Genomic DNA, 18846 nt, shown 5'->3' on the forward strand with positions numbered 1-18846 from the left:
TTTTCAGCATACCTGAAAATTCCCTGAGTTTCCCAATCCTGGGCTGACCCAGCCTACTAAGTCTGTACCAGGCACTGCCATGTAGATGCACCAACATTAACTCCAAAACCAAGAGGGAATTGCCCAACAGATCTGCACTAAGGGTACATTATGCCAACATGAGGAGACTAAACCGTTACTTACCTCTGTCGTCTCACTACTATGCCTATAAGCAGATCACACCGTATTTTAAAATACCAGACCTGAAAGGCACCAACCCCCCCCTACATTAAGTCCCACAAATAATACTGAAAACTACAAACTTATAGAAACCATAAACAGGATTGTTCATAGAATCCCACACTGGTTTGGGTTGGAAGGGACCTCTAAGCCCGACTAGTCCCCACCCCATGCCATGGGCAGGGACACACTCCACTAGACCAGGGTGCCCAAAGCCCCATCCAACCTGGCCTTGAAGCCTCCCAGGGATCCAGGGGCAGCCATAGCTTCTGCAGGAACCCTGTGCCAGGGCCTCACCGCCCTCACAGGGAAGAATTTCTTCCTAATATCTCATCTCACAAGATCTGTTGCTTGAGCTTAAACCCATTACCCCTTGCCCTACTGCTACATCTCCTTGTAAAAAGTACCGTCTTTGTGGTTTTGGGTAGAGTTTTGTTGTTGTTTTGGTGGTTTGTTTATTTTTATTTGGGTTTTTACAGGATTTCAGATCACACCAGCACTGAGACTCCTTTCTTTCCCTTTGCAGAGATTCATTCCATCAGGGTTGCACCAAGGATGCCTGCTTCTGCGGTGACAGATTCTGAAGTTATACCGAAAGTTAAAAAAGAGGAAAGTACAAGTATTGCTGCAAGATAATTTCCCCTCCTTCTTTTTTTTTTTTTTTAAGGAAGGAGAAAACAGCCCAGTAAATTGGAAGTCTACACATATTTTACAAAGATCTGTGGAAAAAATCCTTCCTAGAGAATGGAGCTTGCCCTCAACTAGTATTCTGTCTTCTACCTTTCCACAGCATGCCCCAAAGGCTTAGCTATTATGTATATATCAAAGTTAAAAGCAGCTTATTTTCACAAACTCCAAAATAAAGTTGTTCTAGTCGCCATCTGTAAAAGCACCTTGCACTTTAAGGACATGGATGTGCACCAGTTATTTACCAAAGGAAATGTCAGCCAAACATTCTTGCTTTTGGCCAAACTTACTTTTTTTTAGAACAACTCTGATAACTTTTAATCATTAATCGAGGTGAAAGCTGTAAATTTCCAAATAACTTTGTTACACAATACTACAGAGAAACCCAATGCTATGTAAAAAAATTTACTGAGAGGAAAAAAACCCCTCAAAAAATAGTACAACTGGTATCCCAAACAAATTATATAGGTGGGAAAATGGCCATCACAACCAGAGTATCTCACAGAAAACAAATTGTTTCTGCAGAATGTTCTAGGAGAGGTGCTTGGTGAAGTCAGTTATCAGTCCTTAGAAGCTGGCAGTTACCACACAAAATCCATGTTGCAACAAAACAGGATCAAACATCCCTGCAGATGACATTAAACCCTGCTGCCATTTTAAGGGTGAAAACAGGAAAAGTTGGATGTTAAGTTTAAACAGCAGAACGGCAAGTTCTTGTAAACAGACCAGCTGACTAGTCCCAATGTTTAAAGCACTAATTGTTTTCCCAAACTGACCTGCCAAACTGTGACTTCGGCTCCCTGTCTCAGCATGTGTTATAGTGGATATAAGCTGAGAAAAGAAACAAGATTGAAAGGAGGGGGGAACTTATAACCATGCTGACAGCATCAGAAAATGGTAGAGCTGGGCAGGCTGCAGGAGAAAGGGAAAAGAAAAAGCTGCGTTTCCATGACAGGACTATTGCTGTTTTATGAAGAACGGCCTTACACAATCTTTGTTAATATTTATACTTGAATCAGGCTTTTTTTCCCCAAAATATTTCTCAGAAAAACCACAGCCACATAGTAGGAATGTAAGTCTGGTGCATCAGGCTCTGTCCCACCAGTTTTAACTGGAAGAAAGCAAATACCGTAGAAGCAGCATGTGTGGACACGCTACTAGCTTTCTGCTTTTCTCAAGGACAGAAAGATACACTGCAGATTTCTGCCACAGGAACCAGTTAGCAAGGACAGATTGCAGTGCTAGCCGACTGACTGACTCTGCAACACCTGTAGATCTGGACAACAGAAGGACTACTCATCAGCACTGGCAAAGCAAACAGTGACAGTGCAATAGCCCATGTAATTGTTCTGTGCTTTTTTTTTTTTCTGATTATCCTCTTGAAAATCAAATAATAAGCATTAGTAAGGCATTAGAAACCAGCACAGCCTAAAATTTTTCTTTGTTAAAGACACATCAGCAGAAAAAGTTTACCAACTGGAAAAAAGAGAAACTAAAACCCCACGGTATTTTGGCCAGCCAAGAATGTATCTCCTTTATACAATGAAGTCCCACACAGTGACATGAACTTTTCAGAACGTGCTGTGGCCAGCTTCACGCAGTCCACCCGCTCTGATAACAAATGAATGACCTCAGTTACAAAATGAAGAAGTTGATCCCCGATCGCCAGCTCTTCCTGCTCCCCTCTGTTACTGTGGATAAGAGTACCGCAAGAAGCCTTAGTTAATATTTTGACATTTCAAAGGAAAACAGAAAAAAAAAAAAAAGAGTATTGTAAATGTTTTACTTCTTAACCCTGTGGTACAAAGTCCCTTCCTTTGCACTGGTACAGAACAACTTGCTTCCAGTGATTCAGACGGAACACACAAAGTATTTTTTTCTCACAAATACCCTTCTGCTCACCTTGCCCGACTAAGAGGCTTTGTGAACATACCAACCATGCAGGATGGATGCCACACAAAATACAAGAATCTCTGTTTCTGTTTAAAAACCATAATCGTGTGGTCAGCATTGATGGGTTTACTCCCTTTCTTACACAGCTGCTCAGCTGTGAAAGCACCCACTCAAAATATTAAGACCCAGCTCAAATCTCTCCTCCAACTCCGGAGACTGAAACCTCCTAAGAGAAGGCTTTTCCACATTTTATTGCACAGTCATTTAAGGAGATTCTTGCAGAGTTCAGAATAGTAACATCAACTCAAGACTTCAACCTCCAACATGAATTCTCTACCTTTAACCCAAAGCATCACAGGTCCCTCTCTGTCTGTGCCCCTGCAGCTCTGATGCTTCTTTGCAAAGAGATTTAGAAGAAAGGAATGAGACTCCAACGTCAGGAAGCTCACTATTTAAATCCCTGGCCATTCTCCCAGGAGACGTGTACAAGAACTTCCTCAGGAAAAGATGGGAATTGAACCCAGCTCTGTCACACCCTGGAAGAATACATTCACTAACCCGATGCCAGACACAGCACCACCTCTGCTTGCTTTGCTTAAAAAGGAAAAGAAAAAAGGGAAAAGCACAGGGTAGGTTATTTATAAGATTAGTTTTTTTTAAAGGCTCTGAGCTTCTTCCTTCAAGAAGGAACTCCATGCTGCATATCATAACCTTTCCAGAGAGCTGCATGAGATACACTTGCTCCTGAACGGGCGGTAACTTAAAATACACTCTCATCTTTTTTCTTCCTACTTTCTGATTTACATGACTCCCCACTTCATATGCTGTTTTTTCTAGATCCACTTTTGAGACACATCAATTCTCACACCTAATTATTTGCAAGAAATGTACAAGAGAGAGGTCCACACACCTGGAAACCTGCAGTTCTCCACTTGTGCATTACAACTCCTAATTTATGTCAATATGGATTTAGGCAAAATATACATATTGGATGAGTTTTCTCTTCTTTTTGTTATTTTCTTTCTTCAACCATGACTGGAAATAGTCAGAGCACATTACTTGAGTGCTCAGCCTTTTGAAATCTTGCCATCTTAGAGGAAATTTTTGAGCCCACTCTGCCCTTCCATCAGAAGCACAAGCAAAATCTGCCCCCTAACTGAGCAAAAAAACCTCCACCAAACCTAACAGAAGAATTCTTATGTTATCTTCTCCTTATGACACAGGAGCTGCAACTTAACTTGTTGTTCAGCTTCCAGATAACAGGACTGCTCTAATTAAACATAAAATGAATGATGCAGTATACACAGGGAGTCTTCTGTGCTCAGCAGGGAACAATCTTTCGCTACCTGTAAAATGAAGGTAAAACCATCAGCGAGACTCCCATTCACACTGTAGGTATCTGCTCTCAGGCTGGGCAGGTGCACAAAACCATCACAGGCTTAACTTCACCAAACTGAATGAGAGGAGAGAGGAGACAGGCCCAAAGAGGCCTTTAAAAAAAAAGAAATGCAGTTTAGTTTTGATGAAACAAAACCCAGGGAAACCTCACTAGAGGAGAAAACAAAGATCTGCACAAGGCAGTCAGAACAAGGCTAATTAACTAGGCACATTATTTCAGACGGGTAAAAACACATTTCCCAAAGTGAGATAGAAGAATGTTGATGTAACGGAGGTCCAGTAGAGCATGGGAGCCCCCAGGAGGCACACAGGTCCCAAGCAGTGGGGCCACAGCACCTCTTACGTGCCCCAGCTGAAGCCTCCTGCTTCTGGCCCCTCTCTCAGCCCCAAGTCCCATCCATGCTGCCTTACCAAGAATGGTCCTTCAAAGCATCCAGTTGAAATCTGGTCTTCTAATGTTTAACACAACGCTGAGCTCTGCAGCATGCAGTAACAATATTTTGACCACTACAAATGAATTACATGAACTTAGGGAATCAGTTATCTCAGTAAGACACTTGTCCTTATCTTAAGAAACTCATAATATGACTATGCTAAGAGCACAGTGGAAAAAAGCAACAGAGTTTTAGATTTTGAGTAATAAAAATCTTGACCTTTGAAAGGTAAGACTAAAAATATTGCTAACATCAGTTCTCACAGATTTATTAGTATAGCCATAATAGGTTTGTTTCGGGCTTTTTTTTGCATTCCAGACACAAAGAAGAGTAACTCCCATTTCCTGTTTCTCCCTTACTTTGTGCATATGCTGTTGAATCTCTAGCTGCTGATAACACTCATGACTGATGCCACAGCATTTCACAAGCTCAACTTGCATCAGCCTTGAAAATTTTCACTAGAAGAGCTAGATCAGAATCATCATCTGCTACTTCTGAAGTAAAAACATCGCGTATCAAAAAGTCTCAAGTCACACTGCTTGCTGTCAGAACCACCATTCCAAAGAAGCTGTGACCTATCTGGATCAACCATGTTTTTTCAACTGTCTTTAACCACAAAAATGTTTAAAAATAGTTCTCACGTAATTGTCCTCTATTACATAATTCAAATGTGTTGTGCTGCCTTTGTCATCATGTTACATCATTTGAATTTCATGTGGTGTTCTGAAAATAAGAGTTACACAACACTGCTCACCTGTACCTTAGTGTCCAATCCTTTACTTCAGGATCCAAGTAACCAACCCGGCCAGGCTGCGTTTCTATACTGACAAAGTCTTAAACCTTCTAAATTTGAAGAAAAATGGCATTTCATCAGCTCCACTTTTACTTCATGATTTTTAAGTGACCTAATCATCACTGTTTCAACATCTGGTGTTAATGGCACAACAGTACCCAAAAGACAAGTTATTACAGTCTTTGTATAACCCTGCAATAGGTGATAAACGAGTACGTATGGATGTAAGAAGGATCAAAGATGCCTTGTGAAATAAAATCGCCTATCTTGTTTTCTAAAGAAAGGCTTACCCTTAAATACATCTGAGAATAATGAAAAAAGTAAATCCTGATAGACAAGTTAATCGAAGAAAGGAGCTACAAGCTAGTAACCAGCATGCTTAAATGCTTAGCTTGGCTTTCTAAGGGAATGAGACAGGAGTAGCTGTTACGTACTTTGATGAATCCCATCATCCAACATGGACCAAACTTAACAGAAGGGTGCAGTTTGCAAAGATATTAACTGGCCACAAGATTCATGAAAACAGAAAACCAGAGAAGAGACTACCAAATTCAGTGCCTCCCTTAACAAGAAAGACCTTTACATGTTTGCATTAGGCAACAGAGAATCCACAGAGCTGAAAGATGCTCTGAACCTACTGACAAGAAGAAAAACTTCAACCCAAGCTCACATCTGATTAGATTCAGACAGCCAACACTGCAGAAAACAAGGTTTCACCAGTGGCACTGCTTATATTGGTCCATCACTGGAAGAATGTTGAGGTAAGCCTCCCAGTTCTATACTGATCAGGATTCAAAACCAAATTTCCAGTGCAACTCAAGCATCTGCAACATTTGCAACTATGCATTTGAAAATTTCAGGGTGACTTACAACAGCTGCCTAGCACTTCCAAAAACCTGACCAAGGACACTCTAACAAGGGTGCTTCCCCTCACAACTGTTGCATCATCTATCACCGAGGGTTATGTAAGGAAAATGCAATTTAAAATGGTAAAGTTAAAGGGTGATAACACATTTTTAACACCAGAAAGAATATAGTAACTACCCCAATTCACCCCATTCTATGTACAACCTCTGAACCTCATGGTAGACTTTGTGTTAAGCAGCTTACTGACAAGTGAATGCTCAAGATAGGTCCATCAGTCATAAATAAAGAGAATTTTCTCATTAGCTCTACAGTATCTTTTTTATCTTTATAATCAGCAATCATCACTTAAGAGGAGAAAAGTAAAAAAAGGTCACTGACTTTCCCACAGAGTTCAGCCACATGAAACAAGCCTTCCAATCTAAAAGCACCACCACATATTCACAGAGTGAGCAACCTACTGCTCTCAGAGTTTTCACAAAAGGCCTACGTTTATGTCCAGCTTCTCCCAAAAACATAGAAACATGGCAGGACCCATCACCTCACCAAGGGATGTGGCATTCCACTCAACCAAAAGCAGCTTTCAGAAGTCAAAATAAAGTCAACTTGAAAACAAGGAAGTATAGCGATTGCATTCATGTATGTGGAACAAATCACAGCACCAGGAACTCTGGCTGATGTCACTGCAAGACCAAGCTCTATGATTTTGGGAAGGTCTGGGTGACTGGTCAAGGATCCTGACGACTAGAAAGAGGCAGATGCCACACCCATTTTCTGGAAAGTCAAGAGGGACAGTTCAACAATACAAAGTTGACTTCAATCCCTGGAGAGATTATGGAGCAAATCCTCCAGGGAGCAACCTACAAGATGCTTGATGATGGTGATAGGAAACTGCCAGCATGCATCTACCCAGGATGAATCACACCTGGCACATCTCATAGTTTTCTGCGTTGAGATGACTGGCTCTGTGGATGAGGGCAGAGCAACTTCTTTTAACTTCATGAAGGCTTTCAGCATAGTCTCCCATAGTATCCTGAGAGCCAAACTGGAACTGTAAACTGGGTGGGAAACTAACTTGACCACTAGACTAAAAGGGCTGACATCAGTAGCCCCAAATCCATCTGGCTAGAACTAATGATGTTCTCCAGGGGCTGATACCACGGCCAGTACTGTTTAATGCCTTCACTGACAATATGGGCAATTGGATGAGATGCACTCTGAGCAAGTTTGGATACCAAACTGGAGAGGGCTGCTCAGTGGGGTTGCGCGATCTCCACCCTTGGACGTAGTCCAAAGACAACTAGACATGACACTGAGCAACCCAATCTAAGTTGGCCACGCTTTTAGTTGAGGTTTGGACCAGATGATCTCCTGAAGTTGCTTCAAAACGAAATTATGACTACATTTTAAGAAAATGAAAGCAAATGGAAGCAGTTAAAAACTTAGATATTTGAGACTGTTACTTTGAATGTTAATTTCTGGCCTATTTTCACTTGAAAGGAAGTATGTCCAACTTCTGACCCAGTTTTAAAAAGGCAAAGTGAACAGCTCCAGACTTTAAATCTCATTAAATGCTCTCTTCACAAATTTTACTTGCTGATGAAACCAAATCTGTTGGGGTAAAAGCAGAGACTTTGCTTGTAAATGGTTAATGAACAGGTTATCTCTCAGACCAGAGACTTCTGCCTCAATTTGCAACAGGAACTACTGATCTGGACTACAGTGCTCTTCAGGACCTAATAACAAACTCCTTTCCTTTCAGGCACCAGTTTTCAAAGGGTGTGAAGCTTTTCGGTAATGCCCCAAGCAAAGCACATATATCACCTCTTACTTTTCACATGCTGCCGTTTCCCCCTCCAGCTCCAGAAGCTCAATGAAGAGTTTCTACTGCCTACAGAGCTTACCTTCTTTTTTCATAGCTGTTATTTTGCTATGGCGTTAAATTAATTTGCTTTGCAATATTAAAAACCACAATATGAATATTGGTAAAAAACCTGTACTGTAAGACCTGCCCTAATCGCTGCGCTACCCAAGTCTCAATAAATAAAGCCTTCTCAACAACGCATTTCAAATCATCCATGGGTCACTTCTGTCTCACTCTGCCTGGAAGAGGAATGGTGGAAAAAATAAGCAGTCATAAAGCTCTGATAGCAGCCCATGACCTGTGGTAGGTAACCTCCTGCGGTGATTAGCAGAGGCAAGCCCTAGGTCCAACATATTGGTTACTACTAGTACTACAGGATCATACTCTTGGTTTGTATGACAATGGCAGTTAACAGCCAGGAACACATCCCGTACCCTGTACCTTGTATGGAAAGAGGAGGAAAAAACTAAACACAATTCCCCCAGGACAGTAATTAAAAGGAGAAGCATATTCGCTTGATCTAGTTTAGGTGCCTCAGTTAGGATGGTGACTACAGTTTCTGTATCACAGGAGAGCATGAAGCAGCCTAAATCCATGCTTGCAGGGACACATGCGATTCTCCTATCAGAGCCTAGAGTCTGAACTAAGGTTTCCCTAAACATGCAGAGGTATGGTGGTGTGAATGCCTCCAAACAAGGAAGGTCGAGTGGAAGCATGAGAACCAAAATGAACAAAGTTTGGTAGAAGAATTAAGCCCAGACAGCTATTTATCCAATTAGTTCCTAATGCTCCTTATTTCTAATCATCATTGCACCAGTACCCAAAGCTGTGTGTCACAGCTAGAGTCTTGGAAGCACAGATGAATTCCAGCTGAACAATTTAAAATTCTCCAAAGCAAGCTGCATTTTGTGTGCCGCTGATGCCACCCACTCCACGCCGAAGCCCTACGTACCGCTCCACACACTTCCTCTGTTTTCCTGTGCACGTAGAAGCGTGGGAGCTGCTGCCACCACAGGCAAGCACGAACAGAAAGAAGTTTAAAAAATACCACATTCCCAAAAGAGATGCGCACGACAGGGCGGCCTAAACGCAAGGGCGAGCAGCTTGTAGCTGCAGCGAGCGTTTCAGAGGGGGAATTTCCAACTGACGTTGAAGAGAGCTGCTGTAAGTTAAAGATCACAAAGCACTGTAGAAAGCACGATGTACTTTCAAGTTCCACAGCGTGACAGATGACAAAGTGCCAACTGCTATAAAAAAAACATTTAACGTATTCAAAACGGTGGTTTAGGGCACTGTTTTGAATACGTGCCTCTGTACCGGTTTATTTGCTGAATTACTACGTGCTGTGGTGTGAAGCTGAGACCAAGGCAAGGCAGCCTATTTGCAGCCAGAACAGTTTACTAACGTTAACTGCAGGAACCAGTTCGATTTCTCCAAACTCGAGGTTTTCAGAGTAATCACAAGAAACAACGTCACCATCATCAAGACAAGCAGGGGTCTCTTCACACGTCCCAGTCACCGCGCCCGGCCAGGGCTCTCCCTGAGGCGCCTGAGCACTGACAGGGCTATTTCTACCCCTTGAGAGCAGTAATAAAGCGAGGGCGAGCGGCAGGAGCTACCGGCAGCTCTGCCCCGATGGCCGCCTCCCCCGGGCAGGGGAGCTCACCGGCCAAACTTCACGGCCCGGAGATGCAGCCGGCTGCGGGGAAGAAGAGTAGTTCCCATAGAAACGCTGGAGCGGCTCCCGCCGGGAATCGGAACTGCGGCGGGGCCGCGGGGGAGCCACTGCCCAGCCCGGCTGCCTGACGGCTCTCGGCCTCGGCGGGGGCCGGGCAAGTCAACTGCTCTCCTGCTAGGGGAAGCGTACGCAAATCGCCGCTTTTAAGAGGAAAAAACCCAAAACACAAGCAAAGCCCGAACAAAAATCCCACCCCCAAAACCCCGAACCAACGCACGCAAAAATCCCCCCGCCCTTAAAGAGGGAAACAAACTACAAACCAGGCGCTTAGGGTGACAGAAACTACGCCCGGGCGGTTGCGTTGCTTACAGGGCGGCAGGAACAGGCGCTCCCCTGCACCGCCAGCCGTGCCTCCCCGCGCCAGGCCCGCAGCGAGGCCCCGCGGGGCAGCCCGTCTGACAGCTCCGCGCCGCCGGAGCTCGTCCCACCCCACACCGCAGCTCCCTTCCTCAAGCCGTCCCCCCTCTCGCCCTGGGGACGAGGCCACCCCCCGTGGGTCGGGGCCGGTCAGAACATGGCCCCACTCCTCTAGGAACCGCAGGCCACCCCGCCGCTTGTACCTGTTGCGCTGCCCGTGAGCGCCTGCTCCACACGGGCTGTCTCCTCCTCCGCCTCCCGCGGCGGCGGCGTCAGCCCCACAACATGGCGGCGAAGGCGGGCGCCGCTCGGGAAGGAAGCAGGGGAGGGAACCGGGGCTCGTGGGTACGGGTTGAGGGCACCGCTGGGCGCCGGCTCCGCGTCCGGCAGTCGTGGGTGAGGGCGGGGGCTTGGGGACGTTACCCCCACCGCATGCCCGGAGGCGGGCAGGCAGCCCCGGGAGAGAGGGGTTACCGGTACTTGGGATGCGAGGCCGGAGCCCGCAGGAAGGGCAGCCTTGCCCTGAGGTGCTGCCTGCCGGGTCTGGCCCGGGCTAATCGAAGGGCTGCGCTGGGGTCCGGAGGTGGGCACGGCAGGCCTGGTGTCAGACCCGCCCGGCCTGGCGCTGCTGGCGCGGGTTGGGGTCCTTTGCCCCACAGGGCCGTTTCTGCGAAGCTGTAAGCTTCACTGACAGAAAATCTACCTCAGCCTTAGTAAATTTTTCTCACTATTGATTCTGAGCCCTGCCTCTCTGTCTGCCCCTGTCTGTAAATCACTTTTTTTCTTTGGTTTTCTAGCTGTATATATGGGGGGGGGGGGGGGGGGGGGCGGGGGGAAGGAAAGCACATTATATTCTATAATAATCTCAGTCCTAACTTGGCTGTTAACATCTGTGGAAGCTGGAAAGCTGTGGGCTCTGGTCTGATTGCTCTGCACAGGCAGGGCTCCCTGGTTAAGTTCATTTTTCCACGCTGTGCACCCCAGGGAGAGGGATGATGGACCCTGCGGGTGCTGCTCAATAAGGGTGTTCTGCTGGGGCACCGGTACTGGGGAGGAGGAGGAGGCTGGCATGAGGAACTAACCTCAGCTGGTGCCAGGAGCTGCTCAGCATGCTGAACGTTTAGGGTTTCGAGGATTTAGCTTTTAAAAACATTAAAGAAAAATGCACGGGAAACGCCATCGTGTTTAAACATTAAACATTTTCCTGCTTCAGCGAGCGGGTTGTGCTTTGCACAGAGATTACAGCACGTTTCTGCTGTTCTTACTGTGCCGATAATTACACATCACCTTCGTACAGAGATTTTTCCACTGACTCATTCTTCTGGGTTCTTAATGAGCCTTTCCAGGCTGCTACACCTTTTATCATGATTCCAGAGTAGTTATGTTATTGTGCCATGCAATGGTCACAACACATACTAACACGTAACTACTCCTCAGTGTTTTTGTTTAAACACCTAATGTTTGCATTTGCTGTTACATCTGCCACATGGCATTCGTATTTTTATCCCTCACAATCTCCTCAGCCCTCATCTGGTTTAGTGCTTTTGAAGATAAGGTAATCTCCTTCCTTACTCCCAGCCTAAAAGTGTGCTTTGTATTTTTGTTCCTATGCACAGCCAGCAACCTATGATGTGTAGGTATTTGCCACATAGGTATTTTGCCTTGTAGGTGCATGAAAACTCACGTTGTTCAAGGAACATTTGCTGAATTTGCTATTTAAATGACTCAGTGGTCACTGGCCCCTGAGTCTTGGACTGTTTCAAAGTCATCTGCAGATCTCATAAGCAGTCCTTCTATGGGTCAAGAACAGACTTCTTTGGAGCACTGTTAAAAAGTCTCTCATCTGATGTTTTTTATTTGAATTTAACATCTCTTAAAACACCTTTAATCCATTTGCTATGCATTATAGTGACATAGCACAGTCTAAAACGTGACTTTGTTACGTAGGCAAGACATACAGCCTGCTTTGGATTGAAGGTAAATGCTTGCATCAGAGGTAGCACTCTACAGATTCATAAAGGCTATTGTAGAGAGGATTAAGATAACAATGAACCAGATAAGCATGTTTCTTCTAGGAAGAAAAAAGGTTACTGATTACCGTATTGGGAAGGGCACAGGAAAAATCTTGTCAACAAAAGTCTCTCAGGACACATTAGACAGATAATCTGTGAGGAGTTCAGCAAATAACTCCTTGAACATTGAACAGAAGTGTCTTCTCAAGGAACCTCATGGCTCATTTCTTCTATAATTAATGTTACTGCCAGGAAAACAGGCTTGGGCCATGCACTGAGTGACATTGTCCTGCTGGACAAAGGCCACGCAGAAAGCCGGGCAGGAGAGTCAGGAAGCTGCGCTGGGGACCGGGTGCGTGGTAGGGCATGTGTTCGGTGCACATGATCCAAAGGAAGGTGAATCATAGAGGCGTGAGTTTTAATGTCTATTTAATTGATTTTAATTTCATATGCAGTTCTGCAACTACTTAAGGCAAGGCTAGAATATGACTAGGGTGAGTCTCATCCCCTGCTTTGCTGCCACCATTGCCTCTGTTGCCAACTCCAGTAGAAACAAGGGAGCTACTTGGAACTGTAATATCTCAGCTTTGAATACTGCCTCAGAACACCCTGTGCAAATCTTGTTCCCTAACAATGTTTACAACTGTTAATTACATATTTTGGTATTGCGTGTCCTTACTGTGAAACATTCCTCTCTCCCCACACTAGATAATTAATTTGCTAATGGTTGCTTTTCTTAAGGTTTGCTGATCTGTGCAGACGAAGGAAGACACATAATCACCTTCTTCACTGCTGGGACTGAGAATCCTTACATGATATTGAAAAAAAATCCCAAATTGCTTCTCTACCCTGTCTGAAAGCATACTTCCATCTGAAGATAAATTATTAAACTTATTTTTAAAAGATGACAGCCAGGTATCGTGCTCAGCCTTTGCCAGGAAGTGTACAAAGGACACTTGGACACTTGATTCTGTAAATATGACAGATGGGGAGGGACCCATCTGGGTTATTAATGTTATGTGAGATCCCTATAGAAAAGCAGCAATGTAGCTCATTTTGAGATAACTACCTAATACCTCCTCAGATACAAAAGTGGAGTCAGGAAAACCTGCAATATTGTGAGCTGGGAAGGGAGAAGTCAGAGGTAATGCAAAATTTAGCTGACTCCCTGCAGAGAAAACCTGGTGTTGGTAATTAGCATATCAAAGCTTTATGCATTTTTATTGTCACAAGCTGAGTGCTGTTTCATCTGCATTACCACAATCAACCGGAGTTAATCAGAGGTATTAGATAATAAATATCTGTAACATGAATTAATTAGCAGGAAGAGGAGCAGGACTTGCAGGCTGCTGTGAAGACATACTTGAGTGCAGCAGCCCTGCAGTGACTCTTCCTTGTAATTGGAACATCCAGAGTTTAGCATAAGCTATAAAAAAAGCATCCTTAAAGTGAAGCTGATGTAACACTTACCCAACCTGAGAAGATTCTCATTGAGATTTTTTTTTAGTGATGTCTGAAGGATGAACTAGTGTTACATCTACTTTGTCTAATTTTTGTTTTGTTTTAATTAGTACCTACATTACCCTTTCTTTAAAATGAAGGATTTTGTGCTCCGGTTTGCTAGAGGGATATTTGTTTTCATTCAGAGTTTGACTGCTGCTTAAAGTAGGTTCAGAAGAAAAAAAAACCTATTCTACTTGTATGAAGGTGGAGTTTCAAAAGGCACTCGTTGCCTTTGGGCGTCTCAGGGTTTGGGGAGAGTGCTTTCTGCCAGCTCTGACATGCAGTTTTGGGGGGTGATGTCAAGTAGTGAGTAAAATACAAGTCCCTTGTGTTGGTAGTTAGTACCCTTCTACCAAGGAGTAGACAGTGCCAGAGCAACTTTAAACTGCAGGAATTAATTTCTTTGTCTCAGAAAGCCATTAAGGTAAGGGAAATTACTCGATAATAACTGATGAGTAGCAGAAAAAGCAGATGAAAGGAGAAGAAACGGATGGTATGATAGCATAGAAGCTTGTTCCAGACATAAGGGCAGGGTTGCAGCGCAGCAGCTACCCAGAAGAGACCAATTAAGATGAAATGTGTGGGAGAAGCAGAAAAGGATTTACTATAAGCAATGTCTCATCCTCTGTTATTACTGTGTTATCATTTACTATCCTGCACATCCTTGTCATATCTGAGCCAATGCCAACATACAACAGCAAAAGCTAACAAGATATAATGAAGATGGAGAAACTAGAAATATTAAAAGCAACTCAATTTTCACATTAAGGCTTTATTTAATCATTACTCATACTTTATACTCAATTTCCTATTATGGGCCATTTTGCTATCTGTAGCGTAATAAGGGAAGATCTCTACTGATGGCAAAAGACTTTAAGAATAAAGTTGCTTAGCCTGAACCATGTGGCAATGGATAATAGGACTTCTTCCCTGCTCTCAGTTTATCCCATAATATTGCTTTGTTTCTCTGCTGTGCAGCAGGAAAACACACCAAAAGTGAATGCTTTATTCTCCCTGTCCAAGCAGTGTCTAAGCTGTTGACAGACATGTTGCTGCAAGCAGGAGAGGGACTGTTCATCAGGGAGTGCAGTGACAGGACAAGGGGCAGTGGCTTCAAGCTGAAAGAGGGCAGGGTTAAATGAGGTGTTAGGAAGAAATTCTTTACTCTGAGGGTGGAGAGGCCCTGGCACAGGGTGCCCAGAGAGGTTGTGGAAGCCCCATCCCAGGCAGGCTAAAGGCCAGGTTGGATGGGGCTTTGGGCACCCTGGTCTAGTGGAGGATGTCCCTGCCCATGGCAGGGGTTTGGAACTAGATGGGCTTTGAGGTCCCTTCCAACACCACCACCCCCCCCCAAAAAAAAACCGAACTCAAGAAAGGGTGTGTTTACATACAAATTTACAACAGAACATAAAAACATAAATGAAGACCAGTTACTCCAAGAATAAGCTATGCTTTGTGTACAGTTACTCATCAGGGACCAAGGAATGTAAAGTAAAGCAACAACTATTTCTGAATAGTCAACAAGCAGTAATTGCAGCACAGTGAGCTGCACAGGTTCCTCATGTGGTGTCCTGTTTAACTGTGCCTGCTAGCAAGAGGCATTTCCTCATCTGGAGAGTCCAGATTGGTGTCCTAACTATAAAGAATACTTAGAAACAGCCACACCTACCTGATGAGTGGCAACTCTGACCCCTTTATGAGATTCAACTCTATTATTCATGCTAAGTTTCCTTTTGCACCTCTTCTTTTTCACCTCTGCTAATGCAGAAGCAATGACCACTCACTCAATGCTGCTGCCAGGTTTCATTTTTACTTCAGTATTCAACTGTGTTCTTCTTTTTGAGCAGATGCTAGATCCCATCTTTGGCCTAGGCCTTTATTTAAATCTGGAGACACAAAACACAGAGGGATAAACAAACACATTAACGTTTATTTTCCACACCTAACACATTTCTGCTGCATTTCTGATGTTGATTCTGAATAATAATTTATCAAAAAGGTACAGAAGGCACAAAGCACATGCTGCATCAGAAATAGTACTTCTAGAAGTGCTGGTTTGGTTTCTGAACCAGAAACCCACACAGTTTTTAAAGCAACAAATGGTACCTGCCACCGTATTCACTTGCAGGGTTTTTCTGTTACTTAATAGCAGCATGAAATAAAATATTCATGTCCCAACTTTGTGCCCTGCCGAACACAGATATTATTTTGTACTGTATCTGTTCAAAGAGTGGCAAGGGCGTCTCTGCCTACCGCACTGAAATGGTTTTGAGATTTATAGAACATCTGTCTAACCATAAAGAAAGTAGATTTCCAGACAGGGCAGCAGAACGTGTTGTGAAGGAAGGCAGCGCTGACTCACCCAGACTGAATTATAGCAAATAAAATTTTGCCAACTGCTGAGCAGACACAAGAGTTCCACTTGCAAAAACCTAGCTGCAGCACAGTCAGGCGGGAATATCCAAGCATCCACACATTTCCCAAGATTCCAGTGCTGACAATAACACAGTGGTGGGGTTATGCAAGGTTATTTGTTGCAATTTGCAATCCTTATGCTATAATTAGTAAATAATAGCTTGGTAAACCAGAGCTGCAAGTTCATTTTAGATGCATTTGTTTCTCCACACTCATGTTTTAATGTGAGCCAAGAAGCTGGTCTAATCCCAGCGGGCTGGTATCCTTACTGCATTAGCTATAAATGCTCTTTTCTCCAAAGCTTTCAGGTTTAGATACTAAAAAGATGTCATTGGGTACGTGCTGTTAGGTTCTGTGATAAAAGCTCATCTGCATGCCCACAGGAAGACAATGGTGGGGAAGACTGAGCCTAGCTACTCATCACAGGGGCCATCTGCCCATCGAAGACACATCTCCAGGAGCCCAGAGGAGCACAGGGACACAGTGGCAGGTGACACCCCAAGTTAAAGACTCCTGAGGAGTGAGCATCTTGTTCAGGCCCTTCCCAGGGCTGTCCCATGAAGAGCCATCAGCCCCAGTGTCCAGATGTGAGTCCTGGGAGCAGTTCTCCAGGGGGATGTGTTGCACCTTATGGGATGCAGGAGAGGGCATTTTAGCATTGCACAGGTCTTACTATGGAATATTTAGGAGAGGAACAAGTGTGGGAAATAAAGGGGCCTTAGGGGATCGTATATTCAGGTGCCAGCAACTGGGGAGACTGGTACTGCTCTTAAGTAGTACTGGTACACGGTGTACCTTGTACCTGTATTTTATGAGGTTCTCTGGAATTATGTGTCGCTTTTAAATGTTAAATGGTATAAGAATCAATTTTGAAATAAATCTTCTCAGATCTTTCAGCACATTTTGCAAGTTGCTGTGAAAAGGAATTTTTTCCAGATTCACGGATTTCTGGAAAGATGTGGAGGAAATAAGTACTATTGATACAGACTGGCAAAGCAGTGTAAGAGAGTAAAGTAAATGTATGATTGATAACATAATTAATAAAATCAGGGATTTGTTTACAGAGTAAACAGATCACTCTGATTTGAAGACACCTTATGGAAATCTACAGAAAAGCTCTGTTGATGAAACACTGAGGTTTCCCCTGACTGTGACTCGTTTGCCAGGTGTGAGGCTGACAGTCTGAGGCACTACTGCCCTCCTCTGCCTTCATTCTGCTGGACTTTTCCACAGGAGGCAACAGAAGCAGACAAAACTCTTCTTCCCCCAGCTGCTGCAAAGAACGTCCTGCAGTGGCTCCTACCAGCACCTTGAAGTTGTTGCACTGAGAGGGTTGGATCTAATTTTGCTGTCTTTCACCAAAACTGAGCTGATCTTTTAGATTCAGGGTTCTTTTGCACTTGTGCAGAGCACTGTGTCTTTTGGAGGCAGTCACTTTGTAGCTTACATTGACATTAAAGTTTAACAGAGTTCAAATCACTGAAATCAATGGAGTGTGGAATGAGACCATGGCATCAGTCACTAATGCTTCCCTTCAGTTTCCAGGCGAGCTCTGGCTCGCTTTCATGCTGCTTCTAGCTTTGGGAATGGAAACCTGTAACAATTTGCTGATCTACTTCTCCTCAGAGCCTTTCTTAAAATTCACTTGCCTGAATAATGTTATAATGGCTAGAGTGCAGAGTCATTAAAACAGCATCAGTGGTCTAATAACTAATTATTCTAGTATTTCTGTCCAATAATCCTCACCTGTCTCTCTGTTACCTTTAACCTTCCACTCTAAATAGTTTAAGACACAATTATCTTATCGTCCTATGTCAGCAGTGTCAGGAAATGGGCTTTGACTGCCTAACAAGATAATTTAATTGACACTTGGCACTGCCAGTCCTTCAAATAGATACTATGCTGTATTCCTAGAGCTGAATTTCCTTTTCCTCTCCGCACTGGGATCATCTTGATTGGATGCCACTGCCTGGATTCACATCTTGGCACTTAGTGAGCATATTGTCTGGAGTGACAACTGCAAACAGGGCAGTTCTGACCTGCCAGAAATACTGAGTGTACAATAGCTGTGTCCCATGTTTCTGCCATGCTGAAGCCCTGGAGCATTCATCTTACAATGAGCCAGCTCAGTCCTGCCTAAGTAGCACCGACTAGAATGAGAGGATTTAACATCTGATGAAAAAAAACCCTCTTCAATACAGAGTCAAAGGGAAGGCAAAGGAAAGGAGCTTTCTCACTGTTACAAGGACATCGTAACAACAGTAGATTCCTCATAAAACTTAGAAGATCTTTCCTTAGCATCATGAAGCCTTCATCAATCCCGGAGCAGTCAACAAGAAACAACTTACTTCATTAGCATTATTCCAGGTCAATCTACATCAGCAAATTCTGCCTTGTCCAGGTTGCAATGGAAAAACATATGCCCATGCATCCCCAGACTATCCTTGACTTCATCCCTCAGTCAGAGAAACTGTACAGGGAAAGCACATGCTGATTCTGCACCTGCAAGGCAGCTTTGAATCAGAGCTCACAGTAAGTCAATCTTAGGCACAAATTCCATAGAAAAGTTTTGTTCCAATGCTTACAGAACTTTGTTTTTTGACCAGACCCCCGAGCTCTTTCAGTGCAGAAGATGAATAATACTTGTAAGATGAATGGTGCTTACTGAA

General features: G+C 43.9%; 1 protein-coding gene across 1 annotated transcript in view; it reads right to left on the reverse strand.

Annotated features, from left to right (window-relative positions):
* ITSN2 (intersectin 2) overlaps positions 1-11613 on the reverse strand; it is a gene marked incomplete at its 5' end in the record, with an annotated part of 87353 nt that extends 75740 nt beyond the window's left edge. Inside the window, 2 exons of the mRNA XM_084261175.1 lie at positions 10451-10893; positions 11528-11613. Of these exons, the coding sequence (XP_084117301.1) occupies positions 10451-10893; positions 11528-11613 (529 nt within the window). The remainder of the gene's footprint in view (positions 1-10450; positions 10894-11527) is intronic.
* Positions 11614-18846: the final 7233 nt, after the last annotated feature.

This window comes from Gallinula chloropus (genome assembly GCF_964237585.1).
Source record: "Gallinula chloropus genome assembly, chromosome: 3".
Taxonomy (NCBI): domain Eukaryota; kingdom Metazoa; phylum Chordata; class Aves; order Gruiformes; family Rallidae; genus Gallinula; species Gallinula chloropus.